Raw genomic sequence first — 19,681 nt, 5'->3', positions numbered from 1 at the left:
TGGACTTCTGAGTACTTAGTATTCAGAATGGGCATGAATCTCACAAAGGCATGGCATCGCGACTTCCACCTCAAACAAACAAAGACAGACAAACGTTCGATGTCTTAGATTATTACAAAACAGTGTCAAACAGACTTCAGGTGTCTGAATTTCAATGGAAATGCTCTAAGGATCACCTCGACAGTGGCCGGTAACTTGCTGATCAAGGTGGAAACATGAAGTGTTTCAGCTCCTTCGGTACGAGGCAAAGCCAAACAATTCTGTATAAGCAGTTGTTTCACTGCACGAGTCACTGAACAATGGCAAGGTAACAGGATAGGCAGTAGATTTCTCAGCATGATAATCACCACCGTTCTTGAGGTGCCTATTCTAATTTTGAACAACCAAGCCTACCATCATGAAATGCGCCTACTTCTTTGCGCATATCCTAGCGCCTTTCATCGCCTTAACACATCCATCGGTAGATCACCATAAACACGAAGGTTCAGTGGGAGTGGGCGGAGGCCGCTACCGCGCTAGGGCCTCAATTTTCCCAATTAAGTAGCTCGAAACTGATGACCTGTATAGGAATACCCTACCATACGACACAGATCGCCCACTCCCAGACGGCACGATCATGAACTCCGCTCCCAACTGGAACTCTTTTAATAACAGCTGCTGGACAGAACCAAACATACAGCTTTTCCCCCCTCAGACGCAGAATACGAATCCGACACATGTCAAACTTCTGTCATACAGAGTGACATTAGATTCAAGGCTTAGTACGCAGCTGGCATCCGCGACGCTAACAACATCACCGCGGGAAATATGCCCGCTATCTTCCTCGGGCCCGAAACAAGTGTAGGGAGATCACGGACCTTTATGCTATCAACGGATGTTGCTTCCCAAACCGATGCTCTAGAAGGTACTGTGGCGTACTTCAATATTACTTTCAATGTGGGCTCGCTTTTGATCTGAATTACCAACGTACGCTAGAAGTATCTGAGGAACGCAATCTACCAACGTAAGCACTCTCAACCTCGTTCCTCCGTTCCTTAAACAATGCAAAATTTTAAAGCCCCTCTTCCATCGAAAAAAGCGCCATACTCCTCAACGGCACTGACACCATTATCGACCCTAATCTAACAATAACGCAAAAGCTACACCACTCCACCTTCACCTCGTTCCCGATATCGCCGGCGTTACCATCCACACCCACTAAGACGCTGGCGAGAGCTCTAACGTATCAATCATCATTTACACCAAGGAAGATTGCGAAAGGGATGGCTTCAATGAAGGGGACATAGGTTACAACATCGAGAACTGGCGACAGATGAGGTCTTACCACTTGAGTGCCAATCTTAATGATGACCATGAGGTGCTAACTATTGGGGTTGGTGAGGCTTGGGACGCTACAGGCGGAAGCCGGTTGATCCGAGGTTGAATATCGACATCAACGCTGCTTGTGCAATTTCCGCATACCTCTTAATGAGTAGTGCTACAAAGAAACTGTGTCCCACACTTCAGAATGTTGTGGGATGCATGATAATTACTATCACATAAGGCCAACGGACGTGGGCACAAAGAGACTGCTCATGGTGGTCACAAGCAGTACTGATGGATGATTTGATGAGGCGAGCGACTGTTGCCATATCTGGGCCAATCGTCTTCGAAGCAAGCAGTCGCTTTTGTGGAATCTCAGAGGAATTTGTCGAGAGAGGGGAAATCCAAATTATTCCTCTATTTGCACCGCAGTGAATCGGGTTAAGCCCGTTGGCTTTGCTAATCTCATACCTGCACCGTTGAGGTTCACCGACACCATGCACTGACAAGTCTCTTGTAACCTATACAGAGAGTTCACACTTCTGCAGCCTGTCGCAAAACTTCTCTACGAAAGGAAAACTGAGGTTGCGAACTCGGTTGTCGACTTGGAGCAATGCGCCGCGAAGAAACTTCGGAGTGAGCCGTCACCACGATTCCTTTGGGGCCTAGCCTGTCCAGGTTGTGGACTGCGGATTTGGACAGCCAGAGCGTAATTGATTGTCCTACAGCTTGCCGAATCGGGAGGCAGCGATATTAGTGAGCCCACTATTCTCACCTTGTGCAACTGGTAATTTGTTATTCCACTGGTGTTGTCACATGGCTTGTGGACTTTTCTTGATCACGCAGTTTCAGAGAGATCAGTAATCTCTCCTCCTCAGCGGATGATCTAAACAAAGTACTACTTCTTTCATGGGAGCGGGTGCGCATAACCCCACGCGTGAAAACTAACCAGTCGCTGGTGCATAATTGTACAAGACAGCAAGTGGAAGCAAAGTGATCGATCCAAGCCCCACGCAAACACGTCGGCGCTTAGTAAACGCAGGCTGGTAAGGCCAAACACGTGGCCTGATCCTGCAGGCACGTGAGCTTGGAGATGCATAACGCCAGCAACGGTTGCATGCACAGAACATCGTTAAATGGTCAGATTGGCGAGGGGAATTATACATTACATGTCCTCGATGTTCCAGAAGTAACTTATTGAAGAGCAAAAGGTTCGAAAAGCGTTTCTTACTCATTCCTCCGACTCGCGAAGCAAAAGCCCTGCGCGCTAGTAAGGAGAGAAATCCGGACACATCCGTACAACCGCCTCGCGCAAGAAGTCTTGTGGCTGCGGATGCGCCGAGCCTTGCGCTTACCGTTCTTGCCCTGTACCCATCCGTGGAATAAGAGTGGGGGAGTCCCAGGTTGGAAGACCTGCAGGAATGAGGTCTGAAGTGATGTCTTCGCACGCGCTGAATCTCTTTGTACTTGGATGCATGCTTCAATTTCTGCTGCTTCAAAACTCCTTGGTTCACAGCGCCGTCATTTCGCGATTCCTAAACACGGCAATCACAAACGCGACAGTGGGCTATCATCCGGCATACTGTAGCGACAATGAAGGTTGGGTTGGAAATGGAATAGTTCAAAGTGACTGCGCAGAAGCAATCATGGAGCTTTACAGAACGAATGTCTCGCCGCGAGGAAGACAGAAATACGAATTCCTCACCCGCGGAGTGCCGCGGACTTCTCATTTGCCCTACATAGTAACGCCTAGGAAGCATGATTATGGTGAGCAATCAGAGTTCGGCATAAGCAGTCATTTTTTCTGAATTGGACCGTCATAATAGGGACGTGTGTCATCGTCATTGCAATGCTAGATACTTTCTATCCCGGAATCCTACCAGGTCTCAGGCCACAGCAGTGTGCACAATCTGATATAGCTACCTTCAACCAGATATACGATGTAGCCGTGAGCTTGTCTTCAGAATGTGTGAAGAAGAAATTGGACCCTGAAGCCGGCTGGTCTTTTGCAGGTAGGGGCGCACTGCTGGCTGCTTAATTCACCTGCGTTTCGACTTGCACTTTGGGGCGCACCGAGAAACTGCTGATTCTTGCTCTACTGAATAGGAGCGATGGCTAGCATCGGGGTATTCATTCTCAGACGGGGCTCAGACCTAGACAAAGTTCTGCGGAGCAGTGCGCCTATGACCACATCGATCAACAATGAAACATCACTTCTAGGCTTGATCGAGCTTCCTAGACCCTCAGATGCGATGGATATTGTCAATAGTTGATAAGGAGACGGGCAAATAAGATGTGCTATTCATCAATATGGTCCAGGCCCATGCCAACGCAATCCGGACTGTCAATGCAACATAAGTTCAAGTTCTGCCGAGACAGCCTGCTTTTCTATCGCGTCTTAAATGATAACTCAATTGCCTGGTCTCACCTCGCTATACCCTCACCGCTTGTCAAGAAAGACAAATTCTGACTACCAATTGACAACGGCTGCGTTGTCGCGTCGGGGTGCTCGTCGGACAATTGAAGGAATATATTGCGGCCGACACCTGAGACCATTAGCCACCCTCGCTCGTACTTCCACAAATGTATACGAACCAAGCCCAGCAGCTTTCCCACATTTCTGCCTTCCTCGCACACACGTAGAAGCCAAAGCCACGACAGCCTCCCATACTTCGTACCAGGACAGTCCCGTTGGTTGGCCCGTGATATCAATCTTCACCATGCATCTCCGATCCTCTATCCAAAGTAAGCAAGCTCTGTGTAACAAGAGGCGCAAGTTCTTACCAGCTTTATACGTGACTGGCAATCGGACTTGCACCCGTTGATCTGGCAAATGCCCAAAGGTCTGCCTGGTTTTGGCCGCATTCATATTGGAGAAGATGCTGACGCAAGAGTTCCATGATGGAGCAGAGAAAGTGTTGCAGCGCACATTCGGCTTGTAGGATGCAATCATCACGTCCAAGTTGTTGTCACCTCCTGTCGTTACTTTGTCAGCCGTCTCTCGGCTATGATGTCTATTTTGCAAACAACTTCTGATTCCATTACTTGAACCCCAAATGCCCTAATATTTCAACTGGATTTAACTGACCAATGTCTCCGGCTATTCCGCCCATACCACGTTTGACAACACACTCCTGGAAGAGAGTGTAGGCAGCGTTGCCTACTTCTCTCGGAGAAGCTCGGGCGGTCACTGCTCCTTCAGCAAGTATTGGCTGGACATAACACAACCCATCACCTGCGCACCAAGTTTAGCAAGCCAAAATCCATGTTCTGCCTTTCCGCTCTAGAACAGTCATGTGCAGCAAACCTGAGGTAATTGGGGACTCACTGCTAGTAGCCCTAAAAGGAAGATTTAAATCATGCGGCTGAACAGTACTGCGTTCTGCGAAAACGGTCTGTGTGTCATCCTGTGTTATGAAGTTGAAGACCTTCCTGCAACTTCCCACGTTCAGATTCCTCCCATAGCGTACTGGGTCGCATCTAAGCTTCAAGACTTCGTCGAAGGATGTGTCATTAGTTGCAAATGACAGGTTCTCAGGAAAATAGAGAGCAGGGGAGATGACAGGTCCTTGCAAAAGATCATAGGTGTCCGAGGGTTGCGGGACAACTGCACATAGTGCAAAGGCGGGAAGGATGAGGACTTCTAACAGCAGTATCCAGGGCATTTTGAAAACTAATTGAACTGCCTACAAGTGCTGCTAGAGAGGAAAACATTTGATCTTCAACCTCCGGAAGACAAGGGAGGCGGGTGGTCGGCAGTGAAGCCTGCCTTGCAATTTGAAGTGAGGGACTCGGGGAGATCATCAGATCTGGCGCATATATATCCGTGCATGACGGAGATTGCCGAACGCGATTGAGCGATTTGTGATTTGCGGTCTTAGTTGTGAAACTTGGAGCGCATAAAAGGTACCCCCACGGCGCCTTTCAATGCAAGGAGACGAACATCCATGGATAAAGAGGTCCAACAGGTCGGCCGAGGTCAGTCATTGGCGTCATTCCAAACAAGAATTTCGTCCGTCATGACACTAGGGGCAAGGAAAAAGCATCAGCTATCATCGTTGTGACTCCCTCAAGCCATGTGTCCCGACAACCGACATTGAGCCAGAAACCTGGAGCCGAGAGCAGATACTTCGTTTGAAGCAGACTCCACGACGGATATGTTACGATCATTCTCAGCCTAGAGCTCTGTCTATAGGGACAGTGTATCGTAGCGAGAGTGACAAATTTGCCAAGCCCCCAGATACAAGTACTATCTTTAAACCTGTCACGTGACGCCAAGACCTGGTGCCCGCGGAGTCTTGGAAATCTCCCTCCAGCTTTCCATCAACTCTGACCATCACATGTAAAAAGTAGTCTACATTGTTCACTCGCGAGTCGGTCGAGATATCACTAAGTGCCATCATCATCTCTGACAATGATCGCATCCGATGCTACCGTTGTGCGCTGTGCTTAAGCCTCTAAATCTGCTGCATGGTGTTGATGGGGGTATTTAGTTCGTATTAGGTTCGATTCCTAATGGCGCTGGTACGATGGTGTTGCGGTGCTTTTTATTTTCTCATGGCTGTGTAAAGCTGCCATGATCTTCGCAATAGATGACTTTCGCGTGTACATGCAAGTTGTGACCTATTTTCGTATTGGGTCTCAGAGCTGTTGCCCGGTCTAACTACGACAAGTCCTTGTATCAACCAACCTTGAGCGGCGCCAGGCGGGAGCCTGCAGTGACTTGATAGGCATACATAGTGCACACGAGCAGTGCATTCGGGCAGAAAGAATCATAGCTGAAACACATCAATGAGGTCAGCCACTTCATCTGTCGTGCTAGCAGCATTGTTCATTGGTCACTACGATATAGTGTTAATTCCAGGAGCATATTCTCGATCGACAATCCTTCACACCCGAATTCGTGGTTGAACGATAACACCGAATTCTTCGTCTCTAAGTAATTGCCAACGCAGCCTCCCGGCAACCCCATGAGTGAGACGCCCCCAATTCGCGCTGCTCCCCTACAATCCACGCAACCCACAACCCACAACCCGCCTAACCCTCCTCAATTCCCCTCAAAATTCTTAAAAACATACCCCGTCGCCACCCTCCCCACCACGCCCACAACCTCAACATCGAAGCTCAACCACACATTATCCCACCACTGCATGAACGCGCCCAAGCCCAAGACGGCAAAGCGCCACATCTCCCACTTCATCGCCGATTCCGGCAGGAGGACCACATCGACCGTGTTGACGTACTTCCGGCTGTACTGCAACTTTGTGGCCGCGATGTCGAGCTCGGGCGGGTGGGAGGCGGCGTCCTGGAAGGCGGCGTAGAGGACCTCCTGCGTGGCGATGGCGTCGCGGAGGGAGTCGCCGTAGTGGTAGAACTTGACGGAGACGGGGGTGGTGGGGACGCGATAGGTGTAGTCTTCTGGGGGAAGGGAGCTGGGCGGGAGAGATGTGATGATGAGCTGGGGTGTCTTTGTGCGTTGTGTTTTGGGGGAAGACATGAAGTGGGGACGTACTTTGGAGGTCCTGGGAGCCGAAGGGTGATGTTGAAGTGTGGTCTAAGGGTCGAGGGTTGATCGTTAGACAAAGACAGAGATTGCGAAGGTGGAAGCGCGGCGGAGAAGGCAAGGGCGCAAAGTAGCTGGAAAGGCAGAAGATGAGAATTTGCGGCGAAGATTGCCATGTTGGATGCAATTCTCACCTAGAGATGAACGCATGGATTGAAAATGGTTACCCCCACGGTATTTTTTTCGCTTGTGGCACTTTGGCGCATGAATTCGGAACCCCCATCTGTATGCATGCATGTCATTGGTTCCAGCTTATTATGTCCGCTTGCCGCAGTGTATCTCCTGTCGATTGGTATTAAATGGTAAGAGGTCCTCACTCTGAGGTTCGCTTCCATCAAGATCACCGGTCAGCTGAACATATCCGTGAGATCACTAGAGCACCTCTGCGACGACCCGTTCTCCTCTCTTTCCTTCCTCGTCCTTTTCTCCTTTTCATGGTGATCCATCCGAAGTAACTCAGGGCCTATTCAACCATAAGCTTAGCCTGCTGGTCCCTAATCTCTGGTTTCCCCCTCAGATGCAACGCCAGAACCGTCATCGCCATTCCGAACACCGAAGATACAATGCAGACAACGACGAGATAGAAGAACGGCGCTTTAGGGACCTTGGCGACGCGCACAGTCCAGCGAAAGCGTTGCTGAATGTTGTCATCGAAATCGAAGAGACACCCGACGCCAGCGCCATGCCAGTCTGGCTCAACGCCTTGCCCATAGACCTAGCCATGGAGTCGTTGATCGCCATGACTGCTAGTGAAGCGGCTTGATACAAGTAGTACTGGTCGGTGTAGTGGCGCTTGTACGATGGATGCTCTTTGTGGGAAGCTGATGCTGGTGTTGAAGTCCCAGAAAGAACCGTTGATTATGGAGAAAGTAACATCGTAGACTGTCGCTTCGCAGGTTTAAGCGAAGGCTGTGAATCCTTGTCCAGCGTCCACGAGCGAGCCATTGCCCGGGTACGGATCGGCATAGTGCGTTATATCGAATGGCTGTGAAGCAACATGGAGCCGATTGTCTATGATAATAATTAGCGCTGCTCCCGGCCGGAAGAAGTCTCCATTGGTATTCCCAAAAATGACCATGGCTTAATCATCGGGTCAGTTGGTCTAAAGTATAGTTTCATATCGAAGACCCTTACTCACGTTAGTAGCGTCGCTGTTGATAGCCCTACACTAGCGATATCGACAACGCACAGAACCGGCTCATTTCCAAGCGCGCGTTCAAGTCTCTTATAAGACTTCTGCGCAACCCAGTGCCATACTCACACACGAGCGCCACGAGCGCCTCTCATGATCTCGCGCAGCAACAGAGGCCGCGAGTCTGCTTCATGGTCACTCCTCGCGTGTGGAAGAAATTCTAGAGCAACAGCGTATTAGAATAGCACCATGAAAACCGCGACGACCATCTCGGCAATATTGCTTGCCCAGCTCCCAACCAGCAAGAAACACCCAGGGTCCTTGTTGGTGTGAAAGGCGTCGAGTGAAGGGTATTCGGTATACGGAAGCGCGGTGATTTCTGCATACGAGGCTGGCATTTCGCGGTCTGAGAGGGAAATGAAAGCCAACAAGAGTATTGATATGACCAGCAACGGAAGCGAAACGATGACAAATGCGAGCACGAGATCGCGCTTTCTGCTCAACCGGGGAGCCGAAGCCTGCTCTATGTGGTCATTCCGTTTCCCGGACCGCCGCACGAAAGCAAGGTTGGAGTCCATCGTCTCCGAGAGACCGCAGAAGTTGTAGGAACCCATAACCAGAGGAAGGCAGAAAGAGAATGAGACAACGCGAAAGAACTCTTATCTAATTTCAGAAGAAGAAGAAGAAGAAGAAGAAGAAGAGGAAGCAGAGGGAAAAAAACCAATTAGATGAGGCTGTAAATTTAGCCCTCTATTGCTCTGCATGGCAAATTCAAGGCCACCAACCCAATCTTCTTCAGCAGCATTTTAACTCATGTAGTCTCCTAGATCATGTACAATCAGCATACCATTTGCTGCAGCCCCAAATGTAGAAATAAGGCCGTCCACTCGCATCAGCCTCCTGTACAAGCTCACTTGCAGCATCTGCTTTCTAAGGGGAAGCCTCGAAGCCTTCCAATATGCGCGCCTAGGGGGTAAAGAGTCTTGGCAGAACATCAAAATGCCATACTTTCGCAACGCAATGTCTTTTACTTAACAACATTTACAATAACATTTTCAGGCTATAAACACTAAAATTGCTTGAGAAGAGTGATCGGGAAATTAGCAAGACTTTCGTAGATGTTCTCATTGTTGAGTCCCGGTGGATTGCAAGAAGAGGCTTTTTGATGTCCGGTCTGACCAGCCGATGGGATACCCCTGCGTTCCCTCAGGATCTGTTGGTAGCATGATCCCAAGTATGGCCGTTATACTGGAAGCGGTGAACATGTTTGAGAGGGCATTGGAAGGCTTTTTTGAGTCAACAGAGATGGTTGCACGTAGACTTAAGAAAGAGTAGAGGGCAGCATTTGAAGTACGACGAAGTCATTGGACCGATATCACGTGCATCTGCTAAAAATAGCATGTCAGCTGCAGGATCAAAACATCCTTCATCATCTCTCGAAAATCCCACATCAGCTCTTCTTCCAAGTTTGCAAGCAGTGTAACTCTAGGCTATACCATAAGAGTCGAATTTACTTTTTCTCTGTCTAGGCGGCTATGAGAAAGTCAATGATAATTCAATCTGTCAATCTCATATCTGCGTCAATGTGCTATCCGAGATAAACCAGGATTAAGCAACCACCACGCAAATTCCAAAATGCAAATATCCGAATTCTCTCGTTAGTCAGTCTCAAGTCATCCTCGCAAATCCTGTTCTACCATTCATACCTTCTGAGAAGCTACTCCCTGTTTCTCTTCTAGAGCCCTCATCTCCTTCTGCACAACCTCATCATTTGGCAAATACACCGCGGCTGCTTTCATCAAAGTCTTCACATCCGCCACCTTTCCCAAAGCTCTGCTCGCCAGTGCGGTCCGGTAAAAGATCTTCCCCATCGCATCATGACCTGGGAAGCTGACCGGCCAAGTCTGATTCAACCAGGCCTGGCCATCATCGCCAATTTCGTCACTCTCATCGCCGGTAAGGGAATGGCGGAAGAGGACTATGCTGCGCTTGCCCCAGAAATGCGCTTCGCTGTAATCTTCCAGCTTGAGGTACGCAAGAACAACATTGGCAACTAGTTGTACGCGTAAGATCATGCGTGCGTAGTCGGCACGTTGACCTTTGTAAGTGCCAGAGTTGAGGTCGCGGATGTAGAAGCCGTCGCAATGCACAGTGCGAACACGACCCGAGACGTAGATATGGATCGCGCCGAACGAATCGATGTATTTCTGGAGTGCTTGACGGTATAACCCGAGTTTAAGAAGCGCGTTACCGGCGTCTTTGAGCGCGAAGCCTTTCTCGAGACACTGCTCCGGCGTTGGGTCGGGAATAGCTCGTTCCTTCTTTAGAGCTTCGTCCACGGAGGGCAAGAGCTTCGAGCCGTGAACTGTGAAGGTGTCGAGGTCCTTGATCATGCCAAATGGCAGCAAGAGACGGGTCTGTAGCGCTTTGGGAAGTTTGCGGTCTCGGACATGGGGATCCTGGAGGGTGAGCTTGAGGCGCAGTTGCTGGTTTAGACCGTGGTGATTGAGGTTGGAGAAGTGCCAGAATCTATTGAAGGACTCGAGATCTTCGAGGGAGATAAGCATGCTGAATCTCCCATGGCGACTGGGATAAGGACTTCCGGGAGTATCGATGAAAACCCAGAGGTGGAAATCCCGGAAGAGCTCGGCTTTCTCTCCAGTCGTCACGCTTGGAACTTTACCCTCGCTCCTGATATGTTCAATAGACTCAGGCCATGGCGTAGTGATCTTAATGAAAACATTGTCTTGGAAGACTTTCTTGGCCTCACGATGAATTTGGTGGCAAGTCAGGAGAATGTCCAGCTGGAACTCATAGCGGGCAGGCTCGTCGGGCTTGTCAGATTCGACTTTGGAGACAGCAGTGGATAAAATGTCACTGTATATCTGCTCACGAATCTCGGGTGGATAATCGAGGAAGCTCGGAGCCATTGAGATGGTGTTGGAGAATGGTACGAGTTGATGAGTTGGAAGCTGACTTCGGGTGGAAGGCTGAATGCGGGGCAGTGCAACAGCTTAGTCATGAGTTGACAGCCAATCAGATGAAGATCGAGCTTGGCTAGAATTGCACCGAAAGAACACGAAGCTGATGGACACCCATGAATGAATTAATATCCGTTAGATAGAATCAATAGGAGAAACCGTGTATGATCTGATTTGATGCCACGGTAAGAGGCAACGAATGGACATTGTAACAAGTGAGCGCCCACTTCAGACCAAGATCTACGGGCAGCAGGGCTCTTCACTCACATGCCTTCCTTCGGGCAAAAATCTGTGCAAACAAGTAAGAATCACGGTATCTGCCTTGTGGTAGTGGACAATGATAATCCGCAAAGCAGCTTGGATCTACCACAGAATCGGCAACTCTAAAGTAGAAAATCTTTACTCTGCTTTTAACAGGCACTCACCCTTATCTGACGAGACGTTCTAGCCAGGACAATAACCCTGCTCCTATGGTTTTTGCAGGCCAAAACAAGGAAGGGGGTTCTAATGTCACAATAGGAGGCATTAGCTGCTACTTGAGGTTTCCCAAACGACCCATTCAAGATCTCAATTGGCCTGGGTGGTAAATCTCTCGTTCACAAAAGACCCTTGAGTCTTGGTCTTCGGGAAGAACATGGTATGTTAGTCAGGATCTCGCACAGTTTGTAGAGTGAATACGCGACAATCATCGATTGCATGATCGCTGAGTCCTAGTACATTCTGCCTGTCGTTATGGCCCTCATTTGAACAGATCATCGCAAAAGCATGCTCCTTCTCTGTAAAGACAACGTCTTTTTCCTAACCTCGCTGGACTTCTCGCACACACTGTCTACCTCGATCCTTACACGACAGACTCCTCATCACACGGCACACAGCCATCCTCATTGCAGATGTCAGGACATGGGTGGACGACTCTCTCTTCAAGTACGCTGCGCTTCTTGCTCTCCTCATCACAGGGCACACAGCCATGTTCATTGCAGATATCGGGACATGGTAGGATCGGCTCTGGCTGAGTACATGGCACACATCCTTCTCCCTCGCAGACACGAGGGCATACGATGTCCCCCTCCGCGCTCCGTTCAGAGAATAGGGGAGTGGCGAGGACAGCTGAGTCAGGTTAGTCAAGACGATCGATGCAACTAGAAGAAACCTGAGAACGTTAGATCACTGACCCGATGCTGTAGAGAGTAGCAAGGCATATCTGAAGATGTCGAAACGCATGGTGCTGATTTATTTGAGAGGCTTGGTAAGTCGAAGAGGTGCGTGTGTGTTGCAAGGCTTTCGGAAACTCTGGTCTGGAGAGGGAAAAAGTCAGACACTGGAGCCCCAAAGGTGGGCTTTATACGCCATGACCCCTTTTACATGTGACTAAAAAAGATTGTGTTGAATGATACATTACACATTACTTCATCGTATTGGCTTGCTGCCCTTACACTGGGGGTTGCAGTTGAGACCAGTCGGATGCCGTTGATTTCCAACTTAGGAAAGAAGTCCGAAGCACGGTGCCCTGTGGCAATTTGACAGAGAGTGCTTTCCGCGTCTCTCAGCCTGTGGCAAAGGCCTTTCGGTAATCTATAAGCACATGAAACCACCTTCACCCCTACGAGATACTTCCATCATGCATACAAGACTGGTCACCTGAGCCGGAAAGCTTCTGGAATGGCCTTGGTTCTGAGAATCGCCGGCTTATCATTGGCAGCAACCCCTCTTTCCAGCGCCTGGGGTGTAAGGTACACGCTCGGCTGCCTGCAGCACGTGGACCTCTTTAATCTCCGTGAAGATTCTCCACTGGGCGCGGAGACATGACCTTTTTCTTAGCTTAGCTAATGGATGACCTTACACGGACTTTGAGAATCTAGACCTTGTGGCCAAATTTTGCCTAGAAAGAGTATGTGTTCATGACGCTGGGATCCCTCTGCCCAGCGAAGCCAGGGTTGTGTTCTTACGTCAGCTTACAGCCCCGTAGTATTCCTCAGACAGTGTCTTACTCCTCGTCCAGGTCGCTCAAGATGGATTAAACCAATCCTGACGAGCCTGAAGGTCCTCAAGGATGACAAGGTGTGGACGGACGGACGAACGGACAAACAATAAGCACTCAAAAAACTTGAGCCATTTACTAATGGTCAGATCTCCGTCTTACCGTTACATAACTCGCAGCTGAGATCCTTCTTTCAAAAGACTATCCAAGAGTCTGTGCAATAGTCGAATTCTATTTCGAAATTGTAGGTTCTTTGGGTGATGCTGTGGCTGTCGACGTACTTCTTGATTCGCGACCTTTTTGCCACTGCCGGTTCAAAACTTCTTACGTTCTAAGCAACAGTGCCGGGAATGCCGTTGATGATAGCATCCATTTACGCCGCCGATTTATTGCGCAGTAACATGGGCTATGTCAGCGCTGGAGATGGTGTGGCTGATTCCCACAGGGAAAAAACCTTGCGTGAAAAGACTAGCTCCTCAGGAGCCTGGCTAATGATTCGATTTTCTCAGGAAGCCTAGATCCGAGATGGTCTTAATCCAGTGTGCGCTTTGGCCTTGTGACCACAGCTGGAATACAGAGTCTTTCGCCCTTGAGCTATCACGACGGACAGTGCCTCGATCATCGCTGATATCGGGCAAACGCTAGAGGTAATTGAGGCTCCGTTGGACATGGGCTAGCGTTCTCGATAGGCTAGGTTGGTGTCTACCTGCGGCCGTATGCGTCCTTCACTAGATGTTTCAGCCCGAGCGTATGACTTCCCCCAGCTTCCAGATTCATCAGCCAACCTTTAAGTGATATGTATGGAAGAGTCAGAACTTGGATCTTGGACATGATTTAGAGTATGCCAGCAGATGATCCAGCTAATATGATCTTAAGCTACTGGAACGGATGCCAGAGGAGTTCCGGGAGCTTCAACAATATCTAACAATGGCACGGTTTCTGCTCCACCAGGAGCCGCTTTCAATATGTGGGCTTTCGAATTTTGATCAACAGGTATCCCATCTCCTGGCAGGGCCGGTGTTTCGTCGTTTTACTATGCGCGGAGCGTCTGAACACGCACATCAAACTATTCCCATAGAAAGCGCAACAGCTTTTTGTTATCAGTACCAAATATAGCGAACAGTAACCCAGACATTCTCGTCCGGCCTGATATTCCAAACTTCATCGATGAAATGTTTCTCTTCCTTCCTTGCAAGACATGCTCATCATCGACACTTTTATGGTATCTCAGGCCAGCGCAATCAGCGACCCTTCCCACTGCGAATTTCTTCCCTCGCATCTTAGTATCTACTCCCACGGCAGCGGCCTCTATACAAGCGTAGACGGTGTGCACATCGTCTACCGTTGCGCGACTCAGGCCTTACTAGACAGAATGCTGAGCGCGCGGGAATTGGGCCATTTGAGAGGAGCGACGCGTTCATGATGAGCAGTACGCACAAACTTTTATCAAATCCGTGGGGCATTTGGAACGTTGTAATCCATCTTATCAGACAATCTATATTGTGGGGTTTGGAAAGGGAGACGAGCTTTATCGTGCTGATGGATAGGGCTGAGGGAGGCGATGCAGGGAGCGGGATGGTGAGATACTTAGAGGTAGTGGACAGCGGGACTGTGAAGCGGGGACCTCTCCAAATGTGTTGAGACAAACCTTTTCCAAAGAGACACCTCTTTGTGCAAAGCCTTTCTGAAAGAGGCACGAACACGAGAAAAACAATCTTTTTCAACACGCCGACAACACTTCTTGTCGTGACTCTTTACGACTCTCAAATCCTCAAGTTCAAACCTGGTGACCGTCATACTTATTCGCACGCGGATGTCTTCAAATCCCCGTAATTCGTTCCAGAATCTCTTGAGTCGGTGTCTCGGAGACCATCAGCCATCGAAAACCCCCACCATGTCGCAGCAGTTCCTCAGCCAGGTTCTCAAAGTCGAGAACGAGACCGCAGACTCTCTAGTCGCTTCACTCCTACAAGTAGAGTCGGACTCGAGCGAAGCTTGCTGCATCTGCTTGCAAGGTATCGGAACACTAGTAAGTCTATTTCTATACACGATTAGCTCCCCGTCAGCCCGGAATCAAAGCTACGAGACTTGTCCCAGAAGAATTCTATTTCCAACTCTTTTCGGATGATTGAGCGGAAACCGTACTACAAGAGACGCTAACACGTCGACCTTCAAGTCTTCCGAAACAGGAGTCATCGAATGTGAAATTCGCCTCCCTTGCTCTCACAGAGTAGGATCCGCGTGCATCGCAATTTGGCTGCGCACGAACAACACATGCCCCGTGTGCCGCCGTGTCTTCTTTGCCGCCCAACCACCGCCCTACCTTGACTCGATTCCATTCGAGGACGAAGACTCAGAGATAGAGGACGAGCCGGTCTCACTGGAGGACGGACCCTTGGAGTTGATGTACGAGCCCGTTCCAGCAACAGTGCGTTGGGCCTACGTGACCACAGATATCGATTACCTCTGCGATGCATTCTGCGAAGAGCTCGCTGTATCCCATAACACGTTCAATGTCGCGCGGGAAATGGCTCAACGTCTGGCGCTCAGTATGGGCGAGCATCACACGCCAGGTTACATCGTGTCCGTCACTTTCTACATGGTAACGCACATCATGAATGAACGCAGATCGCTCGAGGAGATATGGGGAATCGCAAACGTCCAGACCGAAGAGATCCACCAGGCCTACAGACGTATTCATCCCACTCGAGAGCAGCTGATCCTACCGCATATGTTTGCGGCGCTCGGCGGTGATAGTGTACAGAATTTTCTCGAATCATTACCTTCTCCCAGTACTGAGAACGGATTTACAGATCAGGAAGATGGTGGCACAGACCTTGAGCACTATCTAGTTCCAGCTCAGCCGAAGCGACTGGAGGAGCTCTGCAATCAATATAGCGACGAGCTGGCCTATTTCGGAGGTATTCGTGACATCTGTCTACAGATCGCTGGGAAAATACGAGCTGGGCTGTATCTGGCGGGTCTCTCTCCTCTGCCGGTCATCGCAGTCAGTCTCTACATGGCGTCTCATCTCGCGAGTTTCGGCACACCGATTAGGCAGATATCTGAGGTCGTCGGCATCAGCGAGGGCACGATTCGAAACGCTTATCGAAGAGTCCATCCATGGCGAGGTGAGCTCATCGACTCCGATATGCTCGACACGCACGAGGACGTTCGCAGACATAGAGTTCTCCGGGCTATAGCCTGGCCTGCTTTATAGTTGCACCGTTTCGATGGAAGGGGAGGGCGGGATGGGTCGAGAAGCAGAGTCAGCAAGACTGAAAGAGGCTGAGATGGATATTCTTGCAAGCATGAGAGCACTAGAAGCAAAGGAACCTCTGACCTAGGGACAAGACTGAACTTGTTGGCTGTTCAACAACCCTACGACTTCTGGTCCTCTCTAGCGAAGCCTGTGTCTCTTTGCCGCAGAGCAACACATTCGATCAAATATTTGATAATGCCCGTATCATTGCGAGGAAGACTGTCTGACTCATTCCCTTTTGCAATTGTTTCGCTTACTCGTCTCAAACGCCTTGTTGTTCTGTCCCACCCAATATTGCAAGCAACATTTCTTTTACTACGGAAGTGGATCGTTATGCACGGTCTGAAACCAAATAAATCCGATTCTCTTATAATTCATCCTTCCACAACAGTCTTTATAAACTTTTAGAAAAATACATGATAAAGCGTTTAGAATAAATTTTTTGGAACCTCAATAATTCTTAGAATCGGATTTGTATTGATAAAGTCATATAAATAGTAGTCCGACTATTCGCTATCGTAGTTCGACTATTCGCTTCGCTCATAGTAGTCCTTAACTCAAAGACGCACTAGTCTCAAAGACGCGAAAATCTATTATTCCTTTCTAATTCTATATAGATCTTATTCTATAACTCGAATTCTAATAAATATATCTTAATATATATATATTAGCTTCTATAGACTATAATTCAACTTTCGAATATAAGCCTTAATAGTCTTATTGACCTTTTTTTACTAAATTTCCTTAGCTCGAGTAACTCGCTTTAAAGCCTTCTCCGCCTTTTCTATAGCTGTTTCTTCTATTATAATTAGAGATTTACATATTTAATCTATTAATATCTATTCTCTCTTCTAAATAATCGTCTTAGAAAGTATTTTATATACTCGCTTAACTATAACCTCTTTATAAATAACCTTAATATTTTACTTAATAATTTATCTCGAGTAGTTATTAGTAATAGATTCTTTTATAAATCGAGCTAATAATTATTATATATTTTTTAAAATAATAAAAGTCTAAGTAGTAAATAATTCTTTAAATTATTAATTATATTTAATAATATCTTCGACTTTATAAGGAGTTTTAATAAATATAAAAGATATATTTATCTAAAGTTATAGCGCGAGATATTAGATTTCTAATTTTTTTAAGTACTACTTTAGAGTTATAGAGTATAAAATTAATCTTTTAAAAGATCGAATATATAGTACTAAATATAAAGATTTAGATTTTTATTTAATTAAATATTATAAGAAAGTTAAATTTATTAAAGTCGCTACTTTTAAGATATATAATTAAATCTATAGTCTTTATATAATAATATTTAAATAATTAAAAGTATTCTATATCTAATAGCTATATAATTAGTATATATAAAAGAATAAGATAGGGCTGAACTAGAAAACCTTGAATTTGTATATGCAGCTAATTATTAATTCGTTAGGTCTACGCTTTTTGATTAGACACCGCGGGTAAACAAATTAGCATCCGCAACCATCAAAAAAATAGGTGTACGTTATTGACACATAGAATAACTTTTTTGTTTTCTATTAAGTTTTTGAGATTTTTTTTTAAATTGTAGACCGGAATATGGGCTTTCAGATAAAAAAAGAATTTCTAAATTTAGTCTTATAATTATCAAAGCGCAAGGAATTCAAATATCGCTCACCAAAGTTCGCTCACCAAAGTCCGCTCCACAGCCCTGATCAAAAAACAGGTGTACATTATTTAATTTTAAAATAACATTTTTGTTTTCTATTAAAATTTTGAGATTTTTCTTTTAAATTATAGAACGTAATGTGGGCTTTCAGATAAAAAAAAGAATTACTAAATTTAGTCTTATAGATATTTAAAGGCAAGGAATTCAAATATCGCTCACCAAAGATCGCTCATCAAAGACCGCTCACTAAATTTACTCGACAGCCCTGATTAAAAAAAACGGTTATGAATTTAATTCATAGGCCTTTACTCGTATATATAGAATATAGAGGAAGTATAAATAAGTCGATCTTTAATTGTTAAATAAATGTATAAAATTCGTAGATATAGTAAAATTCGAAGCCGTCTAGAATTAAGACCCTTTATTCTCTTACTTAATAATAATAAAAAAATATATTAAAATATAATAGTTAATCGTATACTAGTCGATTATTTAAATATTTAATAAATAAAATAACTAATATAGTATTTGAAGATAAGTCGTTTTTATCTTATTTATATAGAATATAAATATTTTTTAGAATTATAAATAGAGGTATACTTTAGTCTTCGATGTTAATATATTTTATAAATATAATATAATTATAATTATCTAAATCTACGAATTATAGAGGCTTACTTTTATTTAAAGTAATAATATAATAAATAATTCTATAACTAATTCGAAAGTTAGTCTCATTTATATTTTAAATATTCTAATATTATATACTCTTCTCTTTATAGCCCCGTCGAAATTTCTTATATACTACGCGTATACTCTTAATATTATATATATTCTTATACTCGATATTAAGAGATTTTTACTTTTATTTATAATATTTAAAATATTATTTTATAAATTATATAATCTAATCTTTATCGAGTAATTTAGAAAAATAATATAAATTTAAAATAATTTTTAGAATATACTTAGTAATACTCTAAATATAATTTAATTAAAGTAAATACTCGATATTATTTAGACGATTAATATAGTTATATAGCGACTATTTTTAAATTATAATAAGATATATATAAGTAAATATTTAAATACTTCTAGAAGCTTATCCTCGAAGTTATCTTTATATCTATCGCGATTTAAGATTATAATACTCTACAACCACTATAGCGCTATAAAAATAATTATTTTTATACTTATTAATAGTCTTTTAGACGAGTTTCTTTTATTTAGAATAAGATATAGATATAGTGTAATAGAATAATAGTGGATTATAATATAGGGTGTCAAATCGCGAAAAAACGCGTCTTTAAGACTAGTGCGTCTTTGAGTTGCGGACTACTATGAGCGAAGCGAATAGTCGGACTACGATTAAATAGTGTAATAAAGTCTAGGGTGGGCTCGGGGTGAGTTCGTGGATAGCAGGCATTTCCGGGTGGATACGAATAAGCTAAAGGATCTCGGGAAAGGTTTGCGTGTCTTTTGTGTTGCCAAAGTCATTCTCGATAGGAATAGAGGGAATATAGATATAGCTGTTCGTGAAACCTCAGACACGTATAGGTATGCTGAGCACTTGGATTATTGCAGGTCTTGGCAAGAGATCAAGCTTTCGGGCGAAGGTGTGGCGCTAGCCGCTAAGCTAGACCGTCGGCGTAACCCCGGGGTTGGAAAACATTGTCCCGAGGGTTCGTTCGACCAAGTCTCACATCTTCAGCATCAGGGGGCATTGCTTGTTATCTGCATTTGCAATTGCATCAACATCAACATCCATTCTACTTCTCTTCATGCTTGCATAGCTTCTTGTCC

General features: G+C 46.0%; 4 protein-coding genes across 4 annotated transcripts; 1 reads left to right on the top strand and 3 right to left on the bottom strand.

The window, feature by feature from the left end:
* Positions 1–4,343: 4,343 nt before the first annotated feature.
* HO133_009904 (uncharacterized protein) lies at positions 4,344–4,967 on the bottom strand (the record flags this gene model as incomplete). Its single annotated transcript, XM_037300762.1, has 2 exons — positions 4,344–4,537; positions 4,631–4,967. The coding sequence occupies 2 exons, from the start codon at positions 4,965–4,967 to the stop codon at positions 4,344–4,346; spliced, it is 531 nt and encodes a 176-aa protein (XP_037154610.1).
* Positions 4,968–6,349: 1,382 nt separating this feature from the next.
* Positions 6,350–6,981, bottom strand: HO133_009903 (uncharacterized protein; the record flags this gene model as incomplete). The annotated part of the gene is made up of 2 exons (XM_037300761.1): positions 6,350–6,734; positions 6,815–6,981. 2 exons carry the CDS (start codon positions 6,979–6,981, stop codon positions 6,350–6,352), a joined length of 552 nt encoding a protein of 183 aa, XP_037154609.1.
* A 2,716-nt stretch (positions 6,982–9,697) lies between these two features.
* Positions 9,698–10,927, bottom strand: HO133_009902 (uncharacterized protein; the record flags this gene model as incomplete). Its single annotated transcript, XM_037300760.1, has 1 exon — positions 9,698–10,927. The coding sequence occupies one exon, from the start codon at positions 10,925–10,927 to the stop codon at positions 9,698–9,700; it is 1,230 nt and encodes a 409-aa protein (XP_037154608.1).
* A 3,923-nt stretch (positions 10,928–14,850) lies between these two features.
* HO133_009901 (uncharacterized protein) lies at positions 14,851–16,176 on the top strand (the record flags this gene model as incomplete). Its single annotated transcript, XM_037300759.1, has 2 exons — positions 14,851–14,933; positions 15,186–16,176. The coding sequence occupies 2 exons, from the start codon at positions 14,851–14,853 to the stop codon at positions 16,174–16,176; spliced, it is 1,074 nt and encodes a 357-aa protein (XP_037154607.1).
* Positions 16,177–19,681: the final 3,505 nt, after the last annotated feature.

Source organism: Letharia lupina (genome assembly GCF_014066315.1).
Source record: "Letharia lupina isolate WasteWater1 chromosome Unknown contig_7, whole genome shotgun sequence".
NCBI lineage: Eukaryota > Fungi > Ascomycota > Lecanoromycetes > Lecanorales > Parmeliaceae > Letharia > Letharia lupina.
Note: the sequence above shows the minus strand (reverse complement) of the source record. Positions and strands in the feature narration are given on the sequence as shown.